The sequence below is a fragment of the Parus major genome, chromosome 5 (assembly GCF_001522545.3).
Source record: "Parus major isolate Abel chromosome 5, Parus_major1.1, whole genome shotgun sequence".
NCBI lineage: Eukaryota > Metazoa > Chordata > Aves > Passeriformes > Paridae > Parus > Parus major.
The window spans coordinates 48,124,284-48,151,680 of record NC_031774.1 but is presented as its reverse complement, the minus strand read 5'-3'; the positions used below and the strand labels follow the sequence as shown (position 1 = coordinate 48,151,680).

At 37.4% G+C, this 27,397-nt stretch overlaps 2 protein-coding genes across 13 annotated transcripts in view; both read right to left on the bottom strand.

Annotated features, from left to right (window-relative positions):
- PAPOLA (poly(A) polymerase alpha) overlaps positions 1-7,434 on the bottom strand; it is a 43,676-nt gene extending 36,242 nt beyond the window's left edge. For 2 of the 8 annotated variants that reach the window (XM_015630680.3, XM_015630683.3), the window contains exon 1: positions 7,152-7,434. In XM_015630680.3, the coding sequence (XP_015486166.1) occupies positions 7,152-7,159 (8 nt within the window). In that variant the 5' untranslated portion in view covers positions 7,160-7,434. Of the gene's footprint in view, positions 1-5,848; positions 6,053-7,151 lie in introns of those variants that run through there. The other 6 variants (XM_033515440.1, XM_033515441.1, XR_004498046.1 and 3 more) reach the window with 5 other exon arrangements.
- Positions 7,435-7,879: 445 nt separating this feature from the next.
- Positions 7,880-27,397, bottom strand: part of AK7 (adenylate kinase 7) — a 30,104-nt gene continuing 10,586 nt past the window's right edge. For 3 of the 5 annotated variants that reach the window (XM_015632176.3, XM_019007120.2, XM_033515289.1), the window contains 10 exons: positions 25,128-25,205; positions 24,230-24,379; positions 22,671-22,799; positions 22,224-22,371; positions 19,180-19,308; positions 18,079-18,153; positions 17,223-17,420; positions 13,072-13,292; positions 10,787-10,945; positions 7,880-9,062 (listed from right to left, as the gene is read on the bottom strand). In XM_015632176.3, coding sequence (XP_015487662.1) covers positions 9,012-9,062; positions 10,787-10,945; positions 13,072-13,292; positions 17,223-17,420; positions 18,079-18,153; positions 19,180-19,308; positions 22,224-22,371; positions 22,671-22,799; positions 24,230-24,379; positions 25,128-25,205 — 1,338 coding nt within the window. In that variant the 3' untranslated portion in view covers positions 7,880-9,011. The other 2 variants (XR_001522387.3, XM_033515288.1) reach the window with 2 other exon arrangements.

The window sequence follows — 27,397 nt, the reverse complement described above, 5'->3', positions numbered from 1 at the left end:
TCTGCAGTCCCCCTACTTGTAAAGGCCATGATTTACAAATTCAAGAACTAACATCTTAAACATAATCCTTTACGTTGTTTATAAAATCCCAGTACATAAACCCCAGCCAAACATCAGATCTCTTCCCCTGTCTGGTTTACACACAGCCCTGGCAGTGCAATGAGCAGCTCTGCCTTCAAAACACCACACTGCAATGACTGAAACCAGTGCTCCTCCAACCCCTACAGGGCAACCAGAGCACAGCCACAGCCAAAACAAGCTCTGAAACTGCTCATTGAAACAACAGCTTCAAACAACCAATTAAATCGGTCACCAGATACACATCTTAGGGAATTGTTACATAAAGCCAACTACAGCTCTTATATTTATTTTTAAAATAATGAAATAACGATGTTATCAAAAGAACAGGACTTCCCCGATACACGTGTTCCATCTCTTTTTGAGCACTGATTTGAGTTAGTAAGTACCCTTTCACTGGGTTAGTGTGTAACAATTCTCAGAACAGCTGCCCTCAAGATTTTACAGTCGCAGAAGACAGTTAACATATATTAACACTGAAGAAAATATAGGTTATTTCCAGATAAAAATATTTAAATTGAAGCTCTGCCATTTGCATCTACTAAGTTAACTCTAGTCTAAGGTTTCTGTAGCACAACAAAGAATATGAAAAAAATTCCTTTGGAAAATTAAAAAAAAATGCTATGGCAAGAAGGTTTGTTAAACTTAATGAAGGACAGAATAAAGTAACTTACTCTGTTCACCTATTTATTTAAAAGGCAGCATGAAAGTTAATATAAACAAACAAGGAAAGCTATATCCTCTCCCTGCCTCCTACCTCCCATAAAACCAAGAAACACCAGAGAAAGCATTTGCTACCCCACTTTTAATGTAAAAGTAAATTATCTCTGAGAAAAAACTTTTGGTGCTCATTAGCCCAACTATAATGCTGTATTTACACACTACATTTTAGCCAGAAAATGCTAGTGATAAATGCTCCTATACTTCTACTTTTTTCCTAAAACCATGAAGATCATATTGACATTCCAGTATCTTCCCTCTCAGTCACATGTGGGCATTTTTATTTGTGATATGTCCATAGAAGACCTTAAACTACCAAATTTATTCAAAGAGAAAGATGAAAAGCCAGGAAAGTATCTAACCTTCTACCCAAACAGATTAGGGACTGGTCTTGCTGGGGAGTCAACATCCTGATGGTATGACACATCTGGTACTCACTAAGTTAAATATTAACAAAAAGCAAAGTATTAAATAGCAACTGGAAGTTCCATCTCAGCTACTCACTCTTAATAACAACAGAGATAGACTTGGCAGATCATATCTGGGTCTGCTGAAAGCATGTTTAGGGCTTGTTGGGTTTTTCAGTTTTTGCTTTGGATCTTTTGTGTGTGTGTTTTTTTCTTTTTGGGGGGTGTTGTTTGTTTTCTTAATAAAAAGAAAAGAAACAAAATACCCAAATAAACAGACAAAAAAACCACCAAAAAACACAAAAAAGAAAAACCACCCCCCCTCAAAATAAGGAATAAAACAAAAACCCTAAGCTTTGTTTTTCAAGATCACAAAGAAATTTAAGATACTGTTTGAGGCTTTTAGGTTTGTTTCTTGTATACCTCATATGAAGATCATATATGAAGATCATTCTATCACTCTGATATGACCATGAGCTATCTGTCAATTGTACAAATACAAAATAAACTTACAGAAAATTACGCAGAGTTAAATTTGACATGCCATTGTTGCAGCTCTGGTTCAACCTGAATTTTTGAATAATATATGCCGACAATTTACCATGTGCAAATTGGGCAACAGCTACAGTAGAATTATTCTAGAGTGTTATGATTCAGTATTTCATATTCAAATACTTATTTAATTAGTAAGAAATTCACATCCTTTCATATATATATTTTTTATATATACTTTTATATATTATTTATATTTATATATTTTTATATTTTACATACAAAGACACAGACACACAGCTCTAGTTTGTGCTAATCTGAAGGTAGTGCAGCCAAACAACTTTGTCTTCAGAGCCTTAAGTTTTGGTAGGCAGTATCTTTTTATACTGTTACCAGTAACTATTGAACTAAAAGAACAGACCTTGGCTGTATGGTTACTGCTAAAACCCATTTTAAACAGAGAGCAGAAGTGGAAGAAAAAATAACCCAAATAAAACTCGTTGGAAGCTTTACCATTTCCAGAGCACACACCTCTAAACTCCTTTATATGGAAATGACTAAATGTTGTTTTAAGGTAGAGGAGGGATTATAATGCATCTTTTGAAGATCAGGTGATAGACTGAACACTTCTATTTAAACTGACCATAGAGCAAATACAGCTATACCTATGTAACACTGTCCCATATATAACTAAGACTTGGATAGTAATTTCAAGTTCTGTATTATTGTTTGCTTCTACAACACTAGAACTTTTCTCCATCCTCAGAAAAATCAACAATCCTGTTATAAACTTTCTCAGAGTGCTTTGTATTTAAACCACCCACACAAATCCTATCCACACACAAAATGCTGTCATTCTAAAAATGTGTTTCTCTTCTCTCCCACTATTCTATGTCCATTCTAATAGTATTATTTTTAGTGCTATTTGTGTTAAGATTGTACATTTTTTGTCACAAACAACATACAGTTGCCATCAGCACCACACTCACTAAATATGCTACTGAAATTTAGAAAACTTCACAAAAGTAAAAGACAATACAAACAAATATTAAAAATACATAGCATAATACTGAACAAACTGTAACCATTTAAATTGCCCTAAGTTTCAAACTCATCTAGATACTAAGACAAAATACACAACTTAAGGATTCTCAATGATTATCCTCACTTCTCTATTTGCCTTTACTGATTACCTCAGCAAAATTTATTCCTTCTTATTTGTTGATGTAAGACACCCAACTCAGATTCCTGAAACAATACTGGTCATCACACCATCTGGTTAACCAGCTGGAGATGAATTCATGGAGCTCAAGCTTCACTGTGTCCAGATTCAGAGAAACTCCATTGAGGGGGTTTTGCTTCTTTTTACCTTTCCTACTACAATGAGTGACTGGCAATTTAGACTGAAGATTCTAGCTTAACCTTATCGCCATTACTCCACATGAAGTTTCAAAAATCTGGGCAGGAAACATCAATGAAGTCTACACAAATCAGTTACTGGGGAACATATGTATTAAATGGATAAGACAATACAGCTGTCCCTCCTCAACGAAAAGTTTCAATATCTAGCAGAATATCACTGGACCATTCAGGCCATGAGTTAAGTCTTCAACTGTCAGTATGAGGTGTTCAAGGTACACAAAACTGATTTGAACAAAGGTATTGGAGCACCAGCAAGCAACAGGGCAACAGAAGAGGCTCACCTACAGCAAAAGGAAGATCATTCATACACATTCCTTGGACACTATCCTGAGCCCTCTGGCTCTTCTGTTCACACAGGAAAGTAGGGAAGGTAGTATGTGCAAATAAAAACCCATCCACAATAGTCTTATTAACACAGTGGAAGGAGAAGTTTCTCAAGTAAAATGCGAATGAACTGCATAGGCAACACCTGAACCAAAAATTATTTTTATTGCTACGAGGGAGACAAAAAACTCGAGAGCAATTTAAGAAATTCAGTAAGACTGAATCAAAAGATAACAGGGACTATAAACTAAGAACTAGGAATCTCACAAAGAGTTTCTGTTAAGAGATTAATTTGTCTCAGTGGTGAAATCTGCTCAGCCCAAAATAACTGGGTTTCCAGTACCTTTGCAGTACCCTCCATACAGTACTATTATATTAACAGGTATAAACTCTGTCCTTTTTTAGAGTGATACTGAAAGACTGAAAGATATTCCAAAGCCACATATCCTTGCCATCTAACAAATTAATCCTCTGCACAGATTTTTATATTAACTACTTCTCAATGAAGAAAGCTATCACTTCATATTATGGCAACTATTCTAAAGTCAGTCCATTGCTTTGCAAAGTTAATAATTTAATTCCTTTCCTAGCAGCCTATCAAATTCTCAACTCTCTCTGCTCAGAAACACACTACTTATCCATTCCCAACCAGCACAAGCCATTTTAAACAGTGCTGTACTTCTGGCACATAAGCTGACACTCACTAATGAAAAGTGAAGAATGACTTCCCCCATGTCTACAACAAAGTTCAGTGAAAGGAAAAATGAACAGTCTTACTCTAGAAGTGAGAATCAGCTTGACTGTCCACTGGAAAAAGTAATTCTTAATGACATTCCAAAACTCTAATACAGAACTTACCAATACCAACAATACTTAAAATTTACAGAACTTATGGCACTTTAAAATGTTCATGTATATGACTCAATGCACTTCTCCACTTCTGGTTACAGAACAAAACAAAGCATTTCAGAAGTGTTTTGCCATGAATTCAGTAGACACGGATGTTCAGCAGCTTAGCAATGGAACAGATTCATGTTTTCTCTATGTGGAGGGTTAGAAAGTCCCAGGTTACAAGAAAAGACTAAACCATCACTCCCAAAGACATAGCTCCAGCTTGACTGAGTCCTTAGCTCTTCTGTATAAACCCCAGATTCAACCAAAACATATTGAATAGCTTAGTGAGCTTCATTCTTCCCTGCCATCTTATGTTTCAGATAATGCACAGGAACATTCTATACCAAACCATGAACTGAGATATATCTTTACAACAGGGGAAATAGTAATCTTTGTTTCTAATACGCTTTTTTTTAAAGACTTCTTACTTACACAGCTTCCCACATGAAAATTTTAACAAAAAGTTACCTAAGTTTCTAGGATAAACTTTAATATTTAAAAAAATACTAAAGGCTTCTGTAAATGCCAGCTATCAATCAGGATCAGCAGTCTTACTACTGATGTACCATCATGTACAGAATGAATTTGCTTGGTTTTATACTTTTGTATCTTACTGTTAATAAGCACAACCACAGCTCTGGACAACCTGGAACTCCAAGACAAGAATAATGACAATCTCCAGTTGTATGGGAAATCAGTTTTGACAAGGCCTGTCAATTGCAAACACCAGTGGTGAAAATTAAGTTTGAACGACATATTAAAAAATCAGGGGAAAAAAAAAATCATGAATAAAAAACCCACAAAAAAACCACCAAAAACAAACAAAAAATTTGTCACCATATAAGTCTGACAGTAACAGGGTTGTTACACTTTCATTCAAAAAGATTATTGCCCAGAAGACAGAACCAACTGGAAAGAATTATAGAGGAAAAAAATCTTCCCAAGCTGCCACTTTCCTCTAATGCCAGAGGTATAATTTCACAAACTCAAAAATTAGCATTACCAGCATTTCTCTTACTGGAATTATAATACTCTCTTTAAAGTCCTGACTGGATGATACCAAATCAGGAATGTCAAACATACAAATGACAGAACAAATGCATAAACTGAGAAAGCTTCCTTTTTGCTAATTACAATAAATCTCCTGTACTAGTTGTCAAGTAATGTTTATACTGAAAATAGCAATATCTTGGTGCCATTGTAACTATGTTCTGTTATTTAAGTGCTTCTAGTTAAAGTATCAAAGACATCTACATCAAGATAAATTATCAAATCATTCCAAACTTTTCAAAGTTGAAGATAGTTATTATTACAACTCATAAAAGTAGCCCAAACTTTTTAAGTGTTGTTACTAAGCCTTTGGAATTTATGTAGTCACAACACAATAAACTAAGAATGAAAGCAGGCAGAATAAACACCCTCCCATTTTCCTGAGGCTGAAAAGCCTAGACAACTTCAAAGCTGACTTCTGGTAACTTTTCACTGCCATAACGAACATATACAAAACTCACCTATAAGAACATTGGCGCTTCGTTATACAAGCACTAGAACCTACTAAGCATAAGTATTTTCCTTCCTGCATTCATCCACTGGTCCTTTCCCTGCCATAAACCCTTTCAGATAAGTTTCTATCATGTTATCTACCCCATGACTAACTTTGCAGTACTTTAGACTGAATTGACAACCACAACAGACAACCTTGGCTATTCTCCACTTGAAAGTTGACATATTTAAAACCACAGTGAATAATCCCAAATTATAACAGTGAGAAGAAGAGTGTATATTTACAAATTCTTATATTTCTCCTTCAATGAAAGAAAACAAACCCACACAAACAAAAAAAAAAAAAACCAAAACAAACAGACCAACTGAACAAAATATATAAACGTGCCTTAGTCCGAAGGCACTTGATCACCTACACATCACTGTTTTCCTCGATTTGTATAACATAATAAAAGAATAAGATTATGAACTTCAGAACTGAGGAGCTACAATTTTTGTGGTCTCAATCAGAATTCGTAAAAACATCAGCGATGGGAAAAAAAAAAAAAAAATAAAAAAAAAAAAAAGGCGAAAATAAAAAAAAAAAAAAGCCGGGGTGGGGTGAAAGAAAACAGCGAAACAACTGGGATGAATAAGGTCACATTTCGTTATTCCTGCCTGCCAGCGGGGTCACGGCACGTCCAGTGCAGAAGCGCCCCGGGTTCCCGGCGGGGGCCAGTGGGGGACACGGGCCTGCAGCCCGCTCTGCCGGCCGGGGGCGCTGCCGGAGCCACCGGGAGCGGGGGGTTCCAAGGGCAGCGCGCTGGGCTCAGGGCACCCACGGGAACCAGAGGCCCAGGGTCTCCTGCCCCCAGAACTGAGAAAAACTGTCCGCGTGGTCAGAGAGGGCTCTTGGGGGAAAAAGCGTTTTTTCGCTTAGCGGCCAGGGCGAGAAAGGGACAAACACGCGGGTCTCGCCCCTTCGTGCGCCCTGACCCAGCAGTGGAGAGCGGAGGCCGCCGCACGCGTCCGCTCCGTCCCGCACGTTGTCGTTACGCGATCGCAAATGCGGCGACAACACCGCAAAAGCCACATCACCATCACCTCCGGGGCTCACGGCCATGGGGGGCGAGAAAGGCAGCGTGGAGCTCCCGGCGGCGCGGGCAGTGGCGCCAGGGCCGCACACTGCGGCAGCGGAAGCGCCCAGGCCGAGGGGACCGCGAGGGGGAAGGGCCCGAGCCCCGGCAGGAAGGGCCCGGGCATGCGGGGAGCGCCGGGCCGAGGCCGGCACAACGCGAGCCCCGAGCGCGCCCCGCGAGCTCCCGGACTTACAACGGCATCGTCTCTCCGGCCCCTCCTCCTCCTCCTCCGCCGCCGCCGCCGCCGCCACCACCACCACCAGCGCCGCGTCGTCCCCTTCTTCCTCCTCCCCCACCGCTGCCGCCTGCGGACCGGTCACTCGTCCCGCGGAGCGGCGGGAGCCGCGACCATGGCACGGGCCGGGGCCAGGCCCCGGGAGCGGAAGGAGCGGCTGTGCCAGGCCCGGCCGCCGCCGCCGCTTCACTCGCCTCTTCCCCTCCGGCCTTCTAACATGGCGCCCGGACGCTACCACAGCAACGTCCCGGGGCGGGGGGAGCCTGACGCAGCGCGGCGAACACCCCCGCACGGCGCGCACGCTCGCCTGGCCGCGCGTGCGCAGACGGGGCGGGGCCGCGGGGCACGCTGGGGAATGCAGTCGCAGCGGCGGCGGCAGCAGCGCCGGCCCGAGGTTTGAAAACAAAGCGCCAACGGCCGCGGGGCGGCGCGTGCGCGGGGCCGCGCGGGGCGGGGCGGGGCTGGCGGGCGGGGCTGGCCCCGGCGCTCCGGGCTCGGCCCGCTGGGGGCGCGGAGGGGACTCCCCCGCAGGCAGCCACGTGCGGGGCTTTGGCTACCGCGTCGGGCTCGCTGTGCATCCGTGCCCTGCGCAAACCAAACGGATTCTTTTCTAAAAGTTGTTCTTGAAACAGCTGCCTGGAGTAGTCTGCATAAACTTTCAGATTATTAAAAAAATATTCACGCTCTTTATAGATCAGCTCAAAACTTTATTCTTGGAAAAGTAAACGCATTACAGTAACTGGATAAAACCTGGTTTGCCCTCTCTATTTAAGTGACCAGGTTACATGTTTATTCTGAAAAAACTGCACTTTCAAACTAAGAAATTTTCTAAAGCTACCAGTTATTTCATCTTCAACCACCTCACAGGATAAATGGTAACTTGGGCTGAGAGCATATAGGACATAGAGATCACAAATATATGTGTTTCTTTAGAGTAGATGATGGTTCTGAACTCTATTCCCAACTTGTCTGTGTGGCTATGAAAACAGATGAAATAAGATACTCTATAAAAACACTAATATATCTTGAAGAAAAACATTGGCCATTAACACATCTAAAATTCTGATACTCAAAGTTACAGAAAAAATAGCTGTGAAATGTTTCTATATCACTATTCTTTCAGCTCTTCCACTTTTCCCCCCCCCTCCTTTTGCACAAAGAGTCCTTGCCTTCTGTTTTGACAAAATCATGTATTTGTTTAACACCACGTATGCAATCAATTTCAGCTCAGTTAGCATAGATATAGTTCCTGTGATATCTGGATGAAGTCATCAAAATTGAGGACAGCCGTGTGGTGGAAAGTCTAGATTCTTCAAGAATCTCTAAAAAATATGTTATCTAGTGTTGAATGCTGAAGATTATTAAATGAATTCTACAGCCATGCATTCGATACCAAAGTGAAACACAGGTTTTATGACATACCCTGTGCTGGGAAACTGTTTACCAATCAGTCTTCAGTGCAGCACAAGAAGACTGTACTGTGTGACTTTTTGCCTCTTGGTTACTGGGAGGAGAAATAGGACAGAGAAACACTTTTATTTTTGGATAAAAGTTTTTCTCATGCTAGCTGCCTACATTCACTAAGGATTAGGAATATAATATAGAGATGTGTAATGTACCAATCCATACATGCAGCAAATGGAAATTTAGAAGAGTGTTAAAAACCCAGTACAAAATAGCAATAAAGTATTAGAAATAAAAATGAAGATGACATAATAAGCCTAAACAAAAATAACATCAGAAACAAAGTATTTTTATCTAAAATGTATTAGGAAATTTTCTCCCTTTTTGTTTCACAATTCCTATTGCTGCTAGGATTTAAGGTTTACTCCAATCGATATCAGGACTGTTCTTGAAGAGATATTCTGCCTATAAACAGAAGAGTTTCAAAATTACAGTTATTTTCACATCTCCAGCTTTGAAATATATTCAAAATAACAAAGATGTAGTGGATAACATTGCTTTAAACAAAACTGCAGTAGGTATTAAATAGCCCTAAAATGTCACTTATGGTAGCAAATGTCTCTATGTCAGAGAAATCTCTTTCCCCCAAATACAATCCAAAATACCATTGGCCTCACTCTCCCTTTTCATTGCAGTCACCCTGTTTTTATTGTGGGCAAGAGAAGGAAGTGAGCCATCTATAACAGTTTTTGTCACTCTGAATGTCTAGGGAGTACCCTAGAACCTGGTTTCTGGACCCACTGATACTGACCTTTAAAAGCTATGCATATATTAGGGAAGATCTCATACTCCTACAGCTGCACGTAGTTGTCACTCACCAGTAGGCAAAAAGGTTAAACTGAGAAAATATCCCTTAATGCCTGAAGTGGGATTGTAACACCATTGTTTTCATTTCAGGTTTTTGCTTTATTAATAAAATGCTCAGTTTCAGCTTGTAAACAGCTTGGTTAGGATGTGCAGGTAGAACAGTAGCACAGCAATAACATTTCAGCACCTGGATTCTTGTCTGAATGCAATGCTGACCCTGCTTGCAGCCAAAAGTTGAGTTGGATAACGTCCTGAGGTCATTTGCAACTGGAATTAGTCATGTCCTACAAGATTTTCTCCATCATTTATGTGTGTATCGTGAAGAGAATTACCAAAGAGCTTGCATTTATCATTATGACAATATGCTCAGTTGCATCTGGGGGGATGGGGAGAGTGATATTGGAATGATTCTGAAGAGTTAAAAGTTTTAAATCATTTGAAGGTAGGCATAAGTAGCTAGAATTTTTAGGCCTCAGGTTGAACTTTATCTGAACCATATGGATATGTTTTTCAGTCAAAGATGGATTACAGTGAAACCTGGCACTATCAATCTGAACATTAATAATAGAATAGACAAAACTGCAGCTTAAACATTACTTAAAAATTAATAGCTGGAGTGGACAGCCCATAGATCATGGTATACAAACCATAACAACCACATTATTGTAACAACCAGAACCAACCAAAAGCCCACTGAAACCAACCTGAGAGGGTGTGGAGGTGACCCTTTAGCAAACCCTCTGGCAGCAGACAGTAAATCAATGAAGGGCAACCAGATCTCAGACCCTTATAGAGCTCCTGGTCACATGAGGGATGTCCTGTGAGGGATGGGGAGTCTAGATTGTAAGGGTATAATTGTCCAGGGATTTCTTTGTGTATCCTCTTTTGAGGCACCTAACTCCAGCTATCAGATGTCATAATAGGTTCATTGGCACAAATTAATCTAATGGAAATTAAAGCCCAATGTAAAAAAGTTCTTTAACTTGTAGTCCTGTATAACACAGCAGAATTGTCAGGGTACATAAGGTGTGCAGAGCGCAACTACCAAGGGGAAAGAGGTTCTAGTAGTGATTTTTGTCCTATAACTGTTTAACTACACTGGATACTTTCCTTGATACACAGTATCAACTAATCCCATAAAGAGTAGCCTCTGGGTTTTAATTTTCACTATAATTGCTGCTCAACAGAATTGCAGGTTCTAATCTTTAATGAGCTGCTAACCTGAAAGTGGGGAGGAAATTTTAATCCTTTCATTAAGAGAGATTCTTTGGGTCTTGATGAGTATTCAAAAATATTTAAGAAACAAAACATAATCACCTTACCAGAAAATTGACTGGATCATCTGGCCTGATCATACAACATGCATTTATCCCTTGCATAAGTGTTGGCATGACATTCTGCATTAAATAGTTCCGTAATGGAACAGACTGGGCCTCCAAGAACTCTTGTTCTTGTCTTTTCACTTCCTCCTGCTGTTTATTCTACAAGTAAAAAAGAAAAAAATGAAATTTTTATAGCATCTATCAAATACTATTTGGCTAAATAAGAGTGCTGGTCTAGAGGGAAAAGATAGTGTTAGATGCTGTGGACAGAACTTTAAAGAACAAGTTGATAAGAAAAATTACTAACTGCTTATTAAATTTAGAGCATAAAACACACAGAGGACAAAGAATTTAACATAATAGGGACTGACGTAATCTCCTTACTAAAATTATTTTATTTTTCTTCCTTAACACCTAAAAGAAGGTTTGTTTTTGAGGCTTCCAGTGGCCCTGTTTCCATAAGGTATTTAGCAAAATGGTTACATTTTGAAGTGCTTCACTGTAGCACTTCAAAACTTAGTGCTACTGCAAACACAGGTGGTTTATTGAGGTGTCCTTGAACTGGAGGGAAGAAGTATATTTTTAGTCTATAGAGAGCCCTGGGTTTCTAAACTTTTAATTTGTTTATTGTGTTGGGTTTGATTCTCTTTGGTTTCTTTGGTTTGTTTTACTCTTATTTCATTGATGTTTTCGAGGGGCTTGAGAGTCAAATAGACTAAAACCACAGTGAATTACATCTGTTTCCAGCAGCCAAATTTATTTCTGAATTCAGCTGAAATCAAATGCAATTTTCACACTCAAAAAGTAAGAGGGATGGGGAAATAAAACTGCTACAAGCTTTTCTTCTATTCAGTAGCACTTAAGTAGCTGCATACTTGCAGCAGCTTTGGCCAGAAGATTACTTCAAGTCATTTTCTTTGTCCTCTCTTCACTCATTTTATTCATCAGTAGCTTGAATCATACATTGCTACAGCAAACAGATGATATTCTGAAGACTGTTTTTCTATACTCGAAGCATAACACAAAAGCAATAATCAGATAAAATAGGTACACCCATTTTTACCTTATTCACTCAATCCAGGAGCGCTACTGAATAAATCTTGCAATTGGTCTATGGCCACTACTCAGAGACAGCAGCTAATCTACAGTGCCAAGGGCAAATGAACAGTTGCTTAGATTTCCTGATCATCTGCTTATTTTAAAGGACAACCTTAAACACGTGTTTTATTTAAACACCTACTTCAGTTTTGATTAATGCACAGTTTGCACTTTTAAAGGTAGATCATTTGGATTGAATCTACCTAAAATGTGTCAGCTAACCTTAAGAATTTTACAGAGTACAAAATGCTGTTTAATGTTGACTGAAGCTGTAAATAATCAGAGATTAAAAACCATTTATTTACAAGCCAACATCAGAGGAATGTAAAAGCTCCTTTAAAAGTCAGTAGTTTCAGCATATTATTACCCCATAGATGTGTATGGGCATTCAAATATAAGAAAAGGACTTCTCTGTGGAACGATCAGTTTGTTTTTAAGTAGCTCTACAAGAAGACAATAGACTCGCCTTCTGGTGAAATGGTCTGACTTCGGGTGTGAACAGGGACATTCTCACAGTATGCATTTCAGGTCATTTAACTAAAAATGTCCTTTTGTGTGGCAAAGTTAAAAAGGAAAAAGCATCACTGCAAGTCTTCTGTGGTCAGGTAGCCTAAATACCACGTACTTATTAGATTACTAGCAAAAAAAAAAAAACATCATCCTTCTGACTGCATCAGGTAGTCCTTATTGAACCAACTACTTAGCTCTCACACATGCTCTTGCAGGCTCAGAAATACTTCTGAAATGTAGGCTGGAAGATTAGGTCAGTGTTGAGTTAAAAATCTAGTTTGATAATTAAGACTTAGGTGCGTAGAGGTAAACTGAGCAAAATGCAAAAATGCTATTAGATTTGGTAAGGAAAATCTCCACTGATTATAGTAGATATATATAAATGGTAAAATAGAAGAGATATGGCACAGCAGCAACCAGAGTACCATAGAAGTATTTTAAAGACATACTGATACCAAAATGCAAAATGCTATGTCTGTAATGAAAAAGACATTATATTCTGTAAGATGGGCTTCAAAATGCACTATGAAGATAGCCTAACCCAGACCTAAAGCAGGATATAAGAAATGAGAGAATTTATACTACATTTCCCAAGTATATTTATATATAACCAATTACTCAAAGCCATCTAAAACACATAAATAAAAATGTTTTCCCAAATATATGTATTAACATACCCACTCTTCACATCTTGCCATTCTTTCTTCCCTTTCCTTAGCTTCTTTATACTCTTGTTCAGCTTTTTCTTGAGCTTCTTTGACAAGGCGTTCCTCCACTGCTTGACGTTCCAAAGCCTCCTTTTCTTCATCTGTCAAACCATAATTCCGAGGTTCTCCAACTTCTTTGATGATCTTTGGTACAGTAAGTCTGTTCTCAGCATCTTCATATAGAGCTATATCTTTTAAACAATACAAGAGAGAACCATTTCAAGACTTTTGTCAACTATTGTCAATGATTCTGCAGGACCTAAAAATAATATATATTGTGTTCATGTTGTTTGAATTTTAAAGTAAAAGATGTTTTCAATTGCTTATAAATGTCAAATTTTTGTTACATAGAATTAAGTTTTCTAAATCTGACTTTCTTTACCAGTTTCAGCTAAAATAGTTTGCCTTTTAAGGTAAAGTAAGGGAGAAACATACTAAAGTAAATTTTACAACTATTGTTGAACAATTGCAGCTTGCCCAGGTTTTGAAACACAAATAAGAAATCAACTACCAACTCTCAGAGATGTTCCTGACAGCAATCTTAGGTCAATTTCTCGAGATGCACAAAACCATCAGTTTTGTCATTCTCTCCCCACTGAATGCTACATAATAGGTAGTTAGGATGTGGCACAAGATCCAATGTTTTCACCCATACAGATTAACAAACACACAGACCTTTCTCTAGTCTATCTCTTACTGTGTTATATTTACAAAAAAAATATGTAGCTTCATGTAGGAACATGAAGACTGAACAAGACCTTCTCTTTCACTTTATTCCTTCTCCCATTTTAATTGCTGGAAGTTACTTGCACATTAAACTTGACAAGAGAGAAGAAAAATAAAAAATACAAATGAAGACATTCTCCAGGGCTCTCTGGTTTCTGTATGCATTCAGTGTGGAGAGGCAGAAACAGTACAGGAATGTACATAGAAAAGAGGAAAAGTGGACGTTTGAGGTAGAGAATACTGAGGTAAAGGGCTTGTTCAGAGGCATGAAATGGAAATTGTAAAAGCACAGAAATGGGTAAAGAGAGCATGCAAATGAAGGGAAAATGAGGAATTTGAATATAGAACTTAGATGAGAATCCAGTAGCCCCTGCTTCACAGTTCTTTAGGAAATTATTTTGAAAGTCATTGGCAAAGCATTTTTCTCATCTTTTTCTAATCACCAACTCAGGCAGGATCAGACTCTCAAATACTAACACCATTTTTCCAAGAGTTAAAGTGTTTGTGATTTGGACCTCAAATCCAAACTCTGATCATGAATTGAAGAGGGAACCAATATAGTTCTATATGATAAAACTTATTTTACAGATTCTTCTTTCAAAAATCAGGGATTACCTTCCTGAAGTACTCTGAATTAAAGCAATACATTTGCTATGGCAAGCAGCCCATAATTTTTAGAATTTTAGCAGCACCTGGATATACAAATTACAACGAGAATCACTTTTCTAGCCACTTATAGTATTTCTAAGAATGGTATCAGTGTTGAATTTGATCTTTTTCTTAGATAGCCACAGAAGAGTACAATGTACATTTTACAGCAATCATAATTAACTACATTTATCCTCAAAAACTAATGTGTTTTAAATGAAAAATGAAGTTAGCACTTATGCTAGCTGAGAGGAAAGATCACTGGAGAAGGAGTTCATAAATTAAGGTCTTCAAAGGAAATTGCTGTTGTAACTTTAACATGTCTTTTTGTATAAGATCTAACATGCCTGTCACCATTCCCAGTTTGCAAATGAGAAAAACGAGACTCAAGATAACCAACTTGCGGTCTTCATACAGTGAGTCATCGAAGTTGAGTTTCCAGAATCTTGAAGCCCACTCCTTTGTAGTAATCATATTTCAGACTCAGAAAAAATAATAATCATAAAAATGATACATAAAACCATATGTTATGATTTTTTTTAATTTAAGGTAGAAGAAAACTTTTATTATTTTGAAACAATATTGAACAAATCAAGCATAATTTTTAACCCCTTCTTCAGAATATAGCTGAGAAAGCAGTTGGGTCACTGATTAAATCCATTGCTACTTCTGTGCATCTGAAAATCCAGCTGGGGCATCAACTAGAATGGAGGGGTATTGACTGAGCTGAAGGATCCTTAGTGGAGTTTGTAACCTGTTCCTGACATTTTACAGCAGAAGCAACACACCTGCATACTTCCACGGGTAACAACCAGGAATGTGAACATGGGTGAAGAGGCAGTTCTGAGACAAACAGGACCTAAAGATGATGCTCATTTGAACATGAGAATCAATGCTAACACTCAATGTGAAAAGCATCTGGAACATCACAGCTGTGATACTGCAATAATTCAAATCAGTAGGCAAATGAGTTTCTGTATTTGGAATGGGTTACAGTTAAAGAATCATCTTTTGGCATAATTCTTTGACAGTGCCTCTACTTGCATATCTAGAAGTGTATAAGCTAAGAATATAACCAACTGATGTCATCAGATCTTAATATTTACCATTTCATACATTTGTTTTCCGTAGTAGAATTTCCTCAATTCTAAAATAATTCTATTATCTCGCTATTTTTTCCAACTACTACACTTTTTAAAAGTGTATCTTATTATTTTCTAAATAATCTCCATAACTGACAATAAATAAAAAAATTTAGAAACTCAGTTATGGCTAAGGGGGTTGAACAATTAACTTTTCGTCATTCATCTCAAATAGACATTCCAAATATCAGCAGTTTTAGTTGCTGAGGTCTCACCCTTCTTTCTTTCCTCTCCTCTCCCCTCAAAGACCCACCTTTTCATTAGAATACTGTCACTCTGATCTCACTGGCACTGAATAATCAGATTATAGTTATTTTCTCAAGATTTCCCAGTGATCATAATTTTCTAGATAGTATGTAGGGAAGAAAAGTATTCTCACATACAGGTGTAGTGCAAAACAGATTCAGTCCCAGACTTCCACTTTTAATTTCTAATAATTTTCTTAAATGCTTCTAAATTTACAGATTACACACATATTGTCATGGTGTTGCAAAATGTAAAAATTTTCTTGAGAAATTATGTTCTTTGATGTTTCATCTTTGTATATTTTCAAGCTTGATCAACAAGAAGGTGGATTTAACCCATGAAACAGACAGCAAGCTCTAAATGATGTCCAGGTGTTAGAAAAACAAATTACTTTTTGGTAGAATTACCTCGTCAATGTTTAGTCCTGGACAAGACTCAATGGTCTGAGACCAATGGGCCGTTAACAAAGCTCAGGAAGAAGGGTGTACCACTGACAGGACACAAAGAGTGCAGAATTTACAAGCCATAAGGACATTTGTCAGAATGCCCAAGACAATGAAGAAACTAATAAAGTCAACTCAGAAATTGTGCTGAAATCACCTCCAGCTGGGTAAAAGTAAATGCCAGCTGTGAAGAAATCACAACCATAGACTCAAGGACCACCAACTGAAGAAACCCACTGATCCAAAAGAAGAGAAACACTCAGCATGGGAAGCAAGAGAATAATTATCCAGTAGAAGATTGAATACTAATTAATGAGAGAACTATGTAATATTTAGCCAATAAACACTAATCCCTTTGTTTGGTAATATGTAGAAATAGTGAAAAGTTTTGATAGTAGGGGTGATTGATTTGTGACGTACCATCAAGCACAGAGGTTAGCACAACTCTGAAATAAACAATCAATGCATCTTTTTAGGGTGCAATTGTTAGCTGGCTGCCCACCAGGTAACAAATCTGATTTTTATGGACAACAATAGCATCTGACAATAAGTCTAAAGAAATAAATATGAAGAACCATGTTTATGTCCATTAAAATGTACGCTTGCACCTATCTGAAAAAGTGCCACTGTAGAGATCTGTAACCTAAGTCATAGAATTATTTTAATAATTAACTTTACAAAAATGAAAAACTAACACCCATAGTTTTACAAACAGGTTAACTGTAAAAGAACATTTTTTGCAGGCATATAATTAATTGCTTGTTGTATATGTATTCTGCAATGTTAATAAAAATATTATTTATATATGGACATTACTATTAGATTTTTGCAAGTGTGCAAGAACAAATTTTGTTCTTACAAAAATTTGTAAGAACAGAATTTTTTATTCATATCTACTAATTTTATTATTCCATACCAATAAACTGAGGATGTATTTCGAGTTCATCAAAATAGTTGAGAACTGTCGTATCATCGGTATTTAACTTGCGGAAGTGTTTCAGACTTTGCAGGAACTCGTCCTCAGTATAATGTGTTCCAGCAACTTCTATCTCTGGCAGATTTATTATTCTGTTTATAAGGAATTCATCAGATGCAGTCAAAGAAAAAACAAATTCTGTGAAAAAGAACATATTGTTTGAATATATACAAAATTTCCAACGGAATCAAGCAAAAACAGCAGGATAAAGCAATTTTGACATAGATGAAAACCACTCTATTTTAATTCCCAGCATAACTAATGCATTACAATTTTATCCATTAAGCTTCTGTAATCATAAGAAGACAGCCACTACTGCTGTCAGCCAACTGTTGATGGCATTTTCACAAAAAAACACAAACAAACAAACAAACAACCCAGAAACTGCACCAAACCCTTCCTTTTGATTAAGGAAAACTTTGACAAAAAGTTGGTCAAGCATTGGAACAGGTTGTCTGGAGAAGTGATTGAGTCACCATCCCTGGAGGTATTTAAGACTTACGGGGCTGTGACACTTAAGGACACGGTTTAATGTTGAACTTGGAAGTGCTGGGTTAACAGTTTGACTTGATGTTCTTACTGGTCTTTTCCAACCTAAATGATTCTATGATTAATTGTTCACTTTTAAATACAAGGGCAGCAGCATTACATGAAATAGATTTTTTTAAAGTTAAATTAAATAGGAAGAGATGGAGTGATATTTTAGACTTCTTGTTGGTGGCAGCAATATTTCCTGTTTATTTAATTAGAAAATAAAACTCCTCAGTTTATTTAAAAAGAAATCTATCAAACTTACCAGGTATAATTATTTCATTAAATTTAGGCATTATGCCTTTTTCTTCTTCCTCTTCTTCTGCTTCATCCTCTTCTTCTAAAATAAAAGTAAGAAATTATGGACATTTTCATTTGAAGCAATAATATCACTTTATTTGCTAAAAATGTGCCCAGTAAAACACAGGTTTGCCAACATCCAAATGATACTAAGAACTGGAAATTAATCTAATCCTGACACCAGTTTAGAGAATTCAGTAAGTAATTCATGTAGCCAGGCACCACAGAATTGTACCTCGGGACACTAGTAGTTGTTTTCCTATACCACAGACAGGTGAACATGCACACACAATTTTTTAATATGTCCAGTCTTAAAACTTGCTGTCTTATCTTTGACCTCTCCTCCTGCCTAATAAATTTTTCTGCAAAAAATAGAGACAAGGCTCAGAACAGCAAGTAGAAATATTTTACAATCCTATGGTTAAAATGTTTTTTGCCACTAAGGGTCTGCTGTTACAAATAGTCAGTAAAACCACCTGTAGAGTATCAGCTGAGCATGACCATTTGCAGAACAGCTAAGCTGAACAAGACTGTTTTTTCTGTACCTTTAAATCCCAGGTGTAATTTAAACATGAAAATGATTCCTGGTCTTAATATATAGACAGTGCTTGCTCACAATTTGAAATGTTTGTTGCAGAGCTTCTCTGAAGTCATGACCACTGTAGCTCATCTAATAAATACACTCTAATTTGGCTCATAAAATATGTATTGGTGCACTGGCTGGATGCCCCCATTCAGTAGCCCTTAAATATTATGAAGATATTCTACTGTAGAGCTGGCTTAAGTGAAGTAGACCAACACTGGACAAGAAAGCATCCTCCATGTTTGTGCATGTACTTTTTACTATAGTCTAAAAATTATCTTGTGCATAAATGAAATAAGGTGCATTACCGTCCATCTTACATTATAGTAGTCACAATCACAAAACTTTATTTTGTATCTTGCACTGCAGTCATTACAGTGCTGATGCACTCCAGTAGTATGGCTCTGAAACAATGATGGTAATTACAACACCAGCACCAATAAAAACAAAAGCAGCAACAAAACCAAACCAAGCAGTACATACCTTTAAAAAGATCTGTCGCCTGCTCATAGGTCTCTGGGAACCCATCTAAAACATATCCCTGATTCCTACAAGGCATAGACATGAGCTTGTCCTTCATAATTTTAATAAGATACTCATCACCTAGTTGGCCTAAGACAAAGAAGGTTAATAGGTACCTAGCTTAAAGAAACAAGAGATCTGAAATTATTTTACTAACATTTAATACATTTTTCTTCTACTTAGACCCTAAAAAGTTAAATTTTTTGAGCTACTATTTGTATATTTATATCTAAGGTGTAGATATAAAACAAAATTACCTTTGTGTTTAGAAGGATATAAATTAGTACTTTAATGATCTAAACAAGAAGTTAGTTTTATTTGAATAGTACAATCAGATTTGAATAGAAGCAGTAAAGAAATACTTACAGAAAAAAACCACGAGAAAGCAATAATTTTCTATTTTCATTTTACAGTAAGACTGAAAGAGAGTCTTGCAAAAAGATGTGGGGTAGGATCTACAAGTTTCATTTCCAGACAGGTGGAGATAAGAATTGGTTTATTTACTTGTCCTACATTGTTGAGAAAATATGTAGGAGGAAAAAGGTTTGACTTGATTTTTTGTCCTTTTGCAAACATTAACTGCAGTTTCCTACTTTATTTTGCTTTGGCTATTAAAAGTCTTAGATATTTCTGAACTATTTTAAAAGAATGTAACTATTTTAAAAAGCATTTTTATTTTAAACACATCAAATCATGCAGAAGAGGTGTTGCCATAGATCTCATTACAGAAGCTTCCAGGTGTGTAAGAAATTCATTTCTTTGCAGATACACAAGATCCAAATCAGGTAAACCCTTAGAAAGAGATTGCATTTTTAAGGGGGATCACTTTATATCTGTACTAAAGTACTTATTCTATTGCCATCTCTTAAGATGAGGTGTGGCAGTGTTCTTTATATTTTCCATGACCCATTCTCCCTTCAGGGGTATATCTTCTGTTAATGGGCCATCGAGTCTCACTACTTGACTGATAAAATTACATCATCCCATTGTGAGATGCTCCAGCCAGGGGCAGGAGCCAAGCATTCCTGCCCGGATAGAATTTGAGACTTGGAACAATGCAGTCAGCCTTTCTCCACCGGATTCCCACGGAAAGACTGGACCCATCTACACCACCACTGGACTTTCAGAGGAAAACTACACCCTTCTACAGGATCATTGCTTCAACAGAACCACATCTGTCACTGCAGGAGGACTGCAGCCACCACTTAATCATCCTGCTACCAACACCCTGACCAACAGGGAGTCACGTTATATTCTGACTCCGTCAGTGTTTTATTTTTTTACTACTGCATTTTTATTTTAATTTTCCTAGTAAAGAACGGTTATTCCTATTCCCATATCTTTGCCTGACAGCCCCTTGATTTCAATATTATAATAATTTGGAGGGGGCGAGATTTACATTTTTCCATGTCAAAGAAAGATACTGACTTCCTTAGAGGAACCTGTCTTTTCAAACCAAGAAAATACCACATAGAAAATGTTAAGCACTAAGACCAAAACTACATGGTATTATTCATATACAGATGGTAACTCATGCTTTTCAGCAAGGAACCTTTTTTCAATCTACAAACTTTGAAATTCTTTCTGGGCTTCCATAAACAGTATTTACTTTCTAATGATGAATGAGGTTCTTAAAGAACCCCCACAATTTCATATGAGCATGCACTTTTCTTACTAGAATATTTTTATTTCTGCAATTTTGACAAAGGTATATTACACCAGCTTTTTAATTTATATTATATAATTTTATGCTCTCTGTTCTGAGAAGAAAACATGACATAATTTAAAAAGTCTGAAATAGAAAGATGAAAGTGCTACAATTAAGGAAGCACCAAAATATTTAAAAAATATATCACTTTTAATATATGAGATGCATGGTTGCATTGGTTTTGTGTGGACAGGTTTTGTTAGCCAGGGGACCTACAGAAGTGGCTTCTCTAAGAAGCTGGTAGAATCTTCCCCCATATCCGACCAAGCCAATGCCAGATGGCTCCAAGATAGATCTGCTGCTGACCAAATTTAAGCCAATCAGTGATAATACTTATGCCTCTATGACAAAATATCTATGTAGGGAAAAAGTCTTTGTGCAGACGTAAATGTGGCCAGGGAAGAAGAGAGAATCTGTGCGAGAAACTTCTCTGCAGACACCCAGTAGGCAAAGAAGGAGGGGAGCAGGTGCTTCAGGTGCCAAAGCAAAGATCCACCTGCAGGCTGTGGTGCAGACCATGGTGAGCAGGCTGTCGCTGTGCTGCCCATGGAGGTCCAGGGGAGAGCCGAGATCCACCTACAGCCCATAGAGGAGGCCCACTCGGGGGCAGGTGGGTGTCCAGGAGGAGGCTGTGACCCCATGGGAAGCCCACACTGGAGCACACTCCTGGCAGGATCTGTAGACCCATGAAGAGAGGAGCCCATGACAGAGCAGGTTTGATGCCTGGACTTGTGACCCCGTGGGGGACCCGTGCTGGAGCAGCCTGTGCCTGAAGGAATGAATCCTGTGGAAGGGACCCACACTGGAGCAGTTTATAAAAAACTGTAGCCCATGGGAAGGACTCACACTGGAGAAGTTCATGGAGGACTGTCTTCTTTGTGAGGAGCCCCAGACTGGAGCAGGAAAGACTCCTCTCCCTGAGGGGGAATCAGCAGCAGAAACAACATGTGATCAACTGACCATAACCCCTATTCTTCATCTCCCTGTGTAAATTCAGGAAAAAAGGGGGAGGTGGGTTTTCTGATTTTGATTACACTTAAGTAATTTCCCCAGGTCAGGTCTGTTTTGCCTGTGACAGTACTCAGTTTGTGATCTCTCCCTGTCTTTATCTCAACTCTTCATTAATAGACTCAACTATTAATTTATAAACCCTTCATTATAGTTCCTCTCCCTTGTCCAGTTAATTCTTGATTTTAATAGGAAGTAAATTCTAGACTACAAATTTATTTCCTGATTTCCATTTGCACAGAGTTCCATTAGCTGCCTGAATCCCATCATCATACTTTGTATTTCCTACCTTTATTCTGCTGCATGTTTTCTTTTATTTCATCTAATAATTCCTTTGCTGCTTCTACATTTTCACCCTCCTCCTGCACATCATCTTCTTCTCCTTCTCTTTCTACTTTTCCTTCCACCCTGTCAGGTTCTTTAGCCACAATTTGTTCCTGATGACAAGAATAGAAATATGAATTGGCTCAGAAATTCCATAACCAAATTTATTTTATACACAGATGTAGTAAAAGAGAAAAATAAATCATTCTTTTCATGTGTACCCATGAACAGTGAGATACTGAGCAACTTTAATTCTCTAGAAAGATTTTAGTGCAACCATTAGATAGGATCAGTAAGTTGAAAGATATTTCCATTCCAAAATAATGGGATTATAAGTAATTTTTAAATGCTGCCAAACATTGTAAAATCAGAGAAATTAAGACAGCAGGAATAATAGAAAATAGCAACACACCAGATCTGCAATTTTTTCAGAAATCACATCATTTATCGTAACATAGTGTAGCTTATAGTGTTTGCAGAGCTCCTTAGCAATGGTAGATTTGCCAGATGCAGGAGGACCGTGAATGCAAATTTTGAGAGGCTGGAAAAAAGGATAAAGATATAACATTATTCAAATAGCATATTTCTTTATGTAAAAGCAACAATATTTTTAATATGACTAATAGGAAACAGCAATTGTACTTAAAAGTAAAGATATATTTTTGTATTAATTTATTTATTGGTGAATATCTTCTCTATCACCCACTCGAGTAACATAGTTAAATGAAGAAATTTACTGTTGGAGAAAAAGCATGTTTCTATTCAGTAGACTTACAGACAAATTTGTTGTGGTTAATTAATGTTTGAATAATCCAAAGAAATGAAAGACAATCCCACAGGTAGGATGCAGTGAATTTTGGAATGTGGTAGCAGATATTCTACTATAAATTGATGTTCTACTACATGCAATAGTCCTTCTTCCCAACTGAGGTAGAGTTGCTGTCATCAAAATTATTATTTTGACCTTAAAAATTCCAGATCTATCACAGTCTTAAATTATGTCTTATTTCAACCTACCTAACCTGAGGATGAGTAAGTGCAATTAGGATTCCAGTATATACTTATTAAATATATTATGCACTAAACTCAAAATCATACATAATTAAGTGACGACCTTAATTTAGTAAATCTGGCACTACAAACTCTGCAACAGAGCAGTGACAGAGACAATCTTGCTAGCCCTCCTTCCTGCAACCTGGTATGTACTGTTTTTTTTAGTTGCATGCATATGTACTTAGATGCAATAGTTTAACCCAAGCATAGACCTGATAATCCTTTCACAGCTAAGGGACTTTCAATAAATAACTTACAACAAAAGTAGCTTCACCTTGTTTTACATGCCCTGAACTCTTATTCAAAGTTTGAACCAGATATAGACATGCTAAACAGCTTTATCAATACTTGAATGTAAACAAGCATATTTCTGCACATTTCAGTAACCTATACATTAGAATACAGAAATTCTAAATATCAAGCTAACATAGGAAATAGTGAAGTTGCCCTGTAAATTACACAACAGAGCAGAGTAAAATGAAGGCTGTATTGCATTGGAATATCCACACTCAATGAATATATAAAGGTCAAAAAATACTCACCTAACTATTGACTATTATATAAATAAAATATACACTTAATATATTACCGAGGCAAAATATATCAAGAGTGCCATATACTGCATAAAGAAGCCAGCACCAGAATAGCAGTTTCCCATCATTAAACTAATTTGCATTTACAGAATTTCAGTTTTAGGCATAAAGGAAATAAAACTCAGTCATTATTTTTTTTAACTTATATTGTCTCTTATTTAACTTCTTCAATTTAATTTTAAGTTTTTATGTTCGTTTATTTTGCATCTATATCCATCTTCTATGTATTTTTACTTAATTAATTTAAGACTTGTGTTTATATAACCATTTCTCTTGGGGATAAAGAGAGAAAGGCGGTTTAAAATAGTATATACCAAGGCATTACCAGTAATCCTCGAGTTTGCTTGTATTCCATGATGACTTGTGCAATGTTCTCTATCAGTCCTTCCTCAGCAACCCACTTAATATTGAAATTCTCTTTCAGATAAGTAGGTTCGAATCGCAGGTTCACAAACAACATATCCAATTGCATTTGCTGAGGGAACAAAGCTACATTTATTTACAGACTTAAGCTACGCACATTAAAAGAGAAGCTGGAATAAGAGACTAGAGTGGATGTGGAGAATAGAAAGGATTAAAGCATTGGGAAACAAGGTTTGCATACAAAACAAAACAGACATTTTAAGCTTTTAAAAAATATTCTTTTTCAACATATATTTGTATTTGAGTGTTCTTATGATATATTAGAACATGCAACACTAAACGATTATTCTCTATAATGAGATGTTTTCATGTAATCGCAACGAATCACCCCTTTCATAAATTTTTCAAGTACCATCTTAAAACTTTCTGGGTTGTATTTTGTTTATTTCTCCTTTGAACAGTTTATTCCAGATAAATAGATGAATACAACACAATTTTCGTATTCTGTGTTCATCAACCTTAGCAGCACTGCATTATCAACTTTTTTGTTGTTATTTTTATAATTTTGTGTAGGTTTTGTTAGAATGCTCCCATATGCTAAGGAGAACAGTGACATCAGAGCTTCTGTGTTTAATTCTTTTAAATGAGGCTGTAACTCTTCAAAATTCTGTCTTTTATGATGGCTAGATTTTATTTTTGTTTATTTTCTAAATTGAAATTCACTTTAAATATTTTTAGGCATATTTTGGGGCTAAATTTTTTCCAGTGAAATAAAGAAACAAGAAATTATATATTTCATTATATTATACTTTTAAGTTTAAATACTTTCCTCAAGTAATAAAACAAAGACAAGTACTGACTGTTAGTTCTTTGCTCAGGAATGCATTTTCTTTAGGAATCTTCTCAATTTTTCCAGGTCCGAGATTTTTACTGATACACTATCAGAAAAACAAACAAACAAATAAATAAACAAGAAACCCACACAAAAACCACTTAACAAATCAGATTCTTAGGAAAAAATTGAACAGGATTCCTGTGGATAAAATATATGCTTTAAATTTTATGTTATACTGTACCTGGAAAATCAGAATATTGATTTGAAATAAATGTAAGAACAATATATTAATATTAGTATTAAATAGCTTTTGATTGCTAAGCAACACTTCTTCTTTAGTACCTGCAATAAAAAACAAACAACCCAAAACCACAGAAAATTTTATAAGGCTCTTTAAAGTATGAATAGATTCCTAGTGTTTAAGATCCATTTGGAGATCTTTATTTCCCCAGCATTTTCACTTCAGGTTCTTGAGGTATTTAATAAATAATTGGGAAGAGTTTTCAGATCAATGCCACTGATAACTCTCTATATATCATTTATATATATATCATCATTAGACAGAAATTGTTAGTTACTCCTACAGCCCTTTAAAATAGATTTAAATCCCACTACATTCCATAAAATCATAAACATTTATATAGACCATTGTCGGAGACTGAAATTATGACTTAAACGTTTTCATGAAGGACGTTTGCCTATTATAGCAAAAACTGTTAAAGGGTTTCAGAGAACACCACCACACCCTGAATGGGGCTCTGACTGAGGCCGTGAGCAACTCGCTGATGAAGATAAGATAAAGTAACAACTCGGGGTGGGGGGAAAAGGATACATTCACAGAGCACAAGCCTAACACCTTCTGAGTTGTGACCGCAGCCCCAAGGCTATCAGCTGCCCGGCTCCTCACAGACCCTCTCACCAAAGGGTGTGTCTTGGCGGGGGGAGGGATGTTCTGGGTGTGTAGCGAAGAAGCCTGTGGTGAGAAGCAGAGACCGCCCGGACTCCGCTGTGCCGATCAGCTCAGCTGAGGGGCCCTTCACCCGGGGAAAAGATTATCCACAGCAGAGGGGGTGTCATGGCCCACCAGAGGCCTCACCAAAGGGGTCCCCAGATCCTGCACCAGAGCACTGAAGCATGAGACAACAGATCCGTAGTGTTGCAAGGGACAGTGTCAAACTGGCCCCCGTCAAGGGAGGCACGGGGGCATTCCCACCTACCCAAAGTGTGTGTTAACCCACTGGATTCTATACTCTTCGGCATGGCAGCAGTGGTGGGGGACCCTCATCACCAGAAGTTCAGATGGAGGGGAGCAATGAGACCTCATTGGAACCCTCGGATGGGTTATATGCTTCCACCTAGCTCCTGTCACCCTCTCCTTGCCTCGCCTCTTTGCCTCTTTTACTATTAAATAAAATATATCAATTTTTGGGCACCCACATCTAACCTATTTAATTTTAATCACGTTTTGGGGTACATTTTGAACCGTCAAAGTTCTTTCCATTTCATACACAGAGACTTAGTTTTCCTTGCTCTTTTGGATTTAAACTGGACCATAACAACATCAGATCAAATAATCCAGCATTCTGGGTTCAACGATGTCAGTTAGTGGACACCCAAATTAAAGCATGAAAAAGGCATAAATGATACTGCTTTCCCTCTTCTAATCTTCAGCTATTTTCAACTCCAAATCTCAAAGTGTTTCTTTCCCATGCACCTTTCCAGTCTTCCCCTGGGCTGGTACAGCTCCCTTCCAAGGCAACACTATAGCACCCTCTCCACTGGCAACTTCCTGTCCCCAAAAACTGTCTACTTACTCCTGTCCTCTATTTCCCATTTCTAAACAGCCACATACCCTTGAAAGGACACTAACCACTCTCCTTGGAATGTCTACCTAAACCAAAGCACAGTTTTCATCTTCTACTGAAGTACCGGTTTAATGAAACTCTCTTTGATACAATTAAAAAAAAAATAAAAAAAATAAAGCACTCTTATGTTTGGTACTTGTGTAACAGTTCCTCAATCTACATAAGCAAGTATTCCATGAATTGACTCTCACTATCACAGTGTATAGTTTACCAGTGTCATTCAGACTGCTTCTAGACTTAATTTCAAAACTCTTGGAAAAACAAGCTATCTTCCACAACATGAAGGGAAACACATAGTAAAGACTCAGTATCCAATCACAGTTCTGGGAACCTCACAACGCTTCTCCATAACCATCTTAGTTATGGAGATTAAATTTTAAATTTTAATCTCCATAACTTAAATATAATAAATCTTAAAATTTCTATTTAA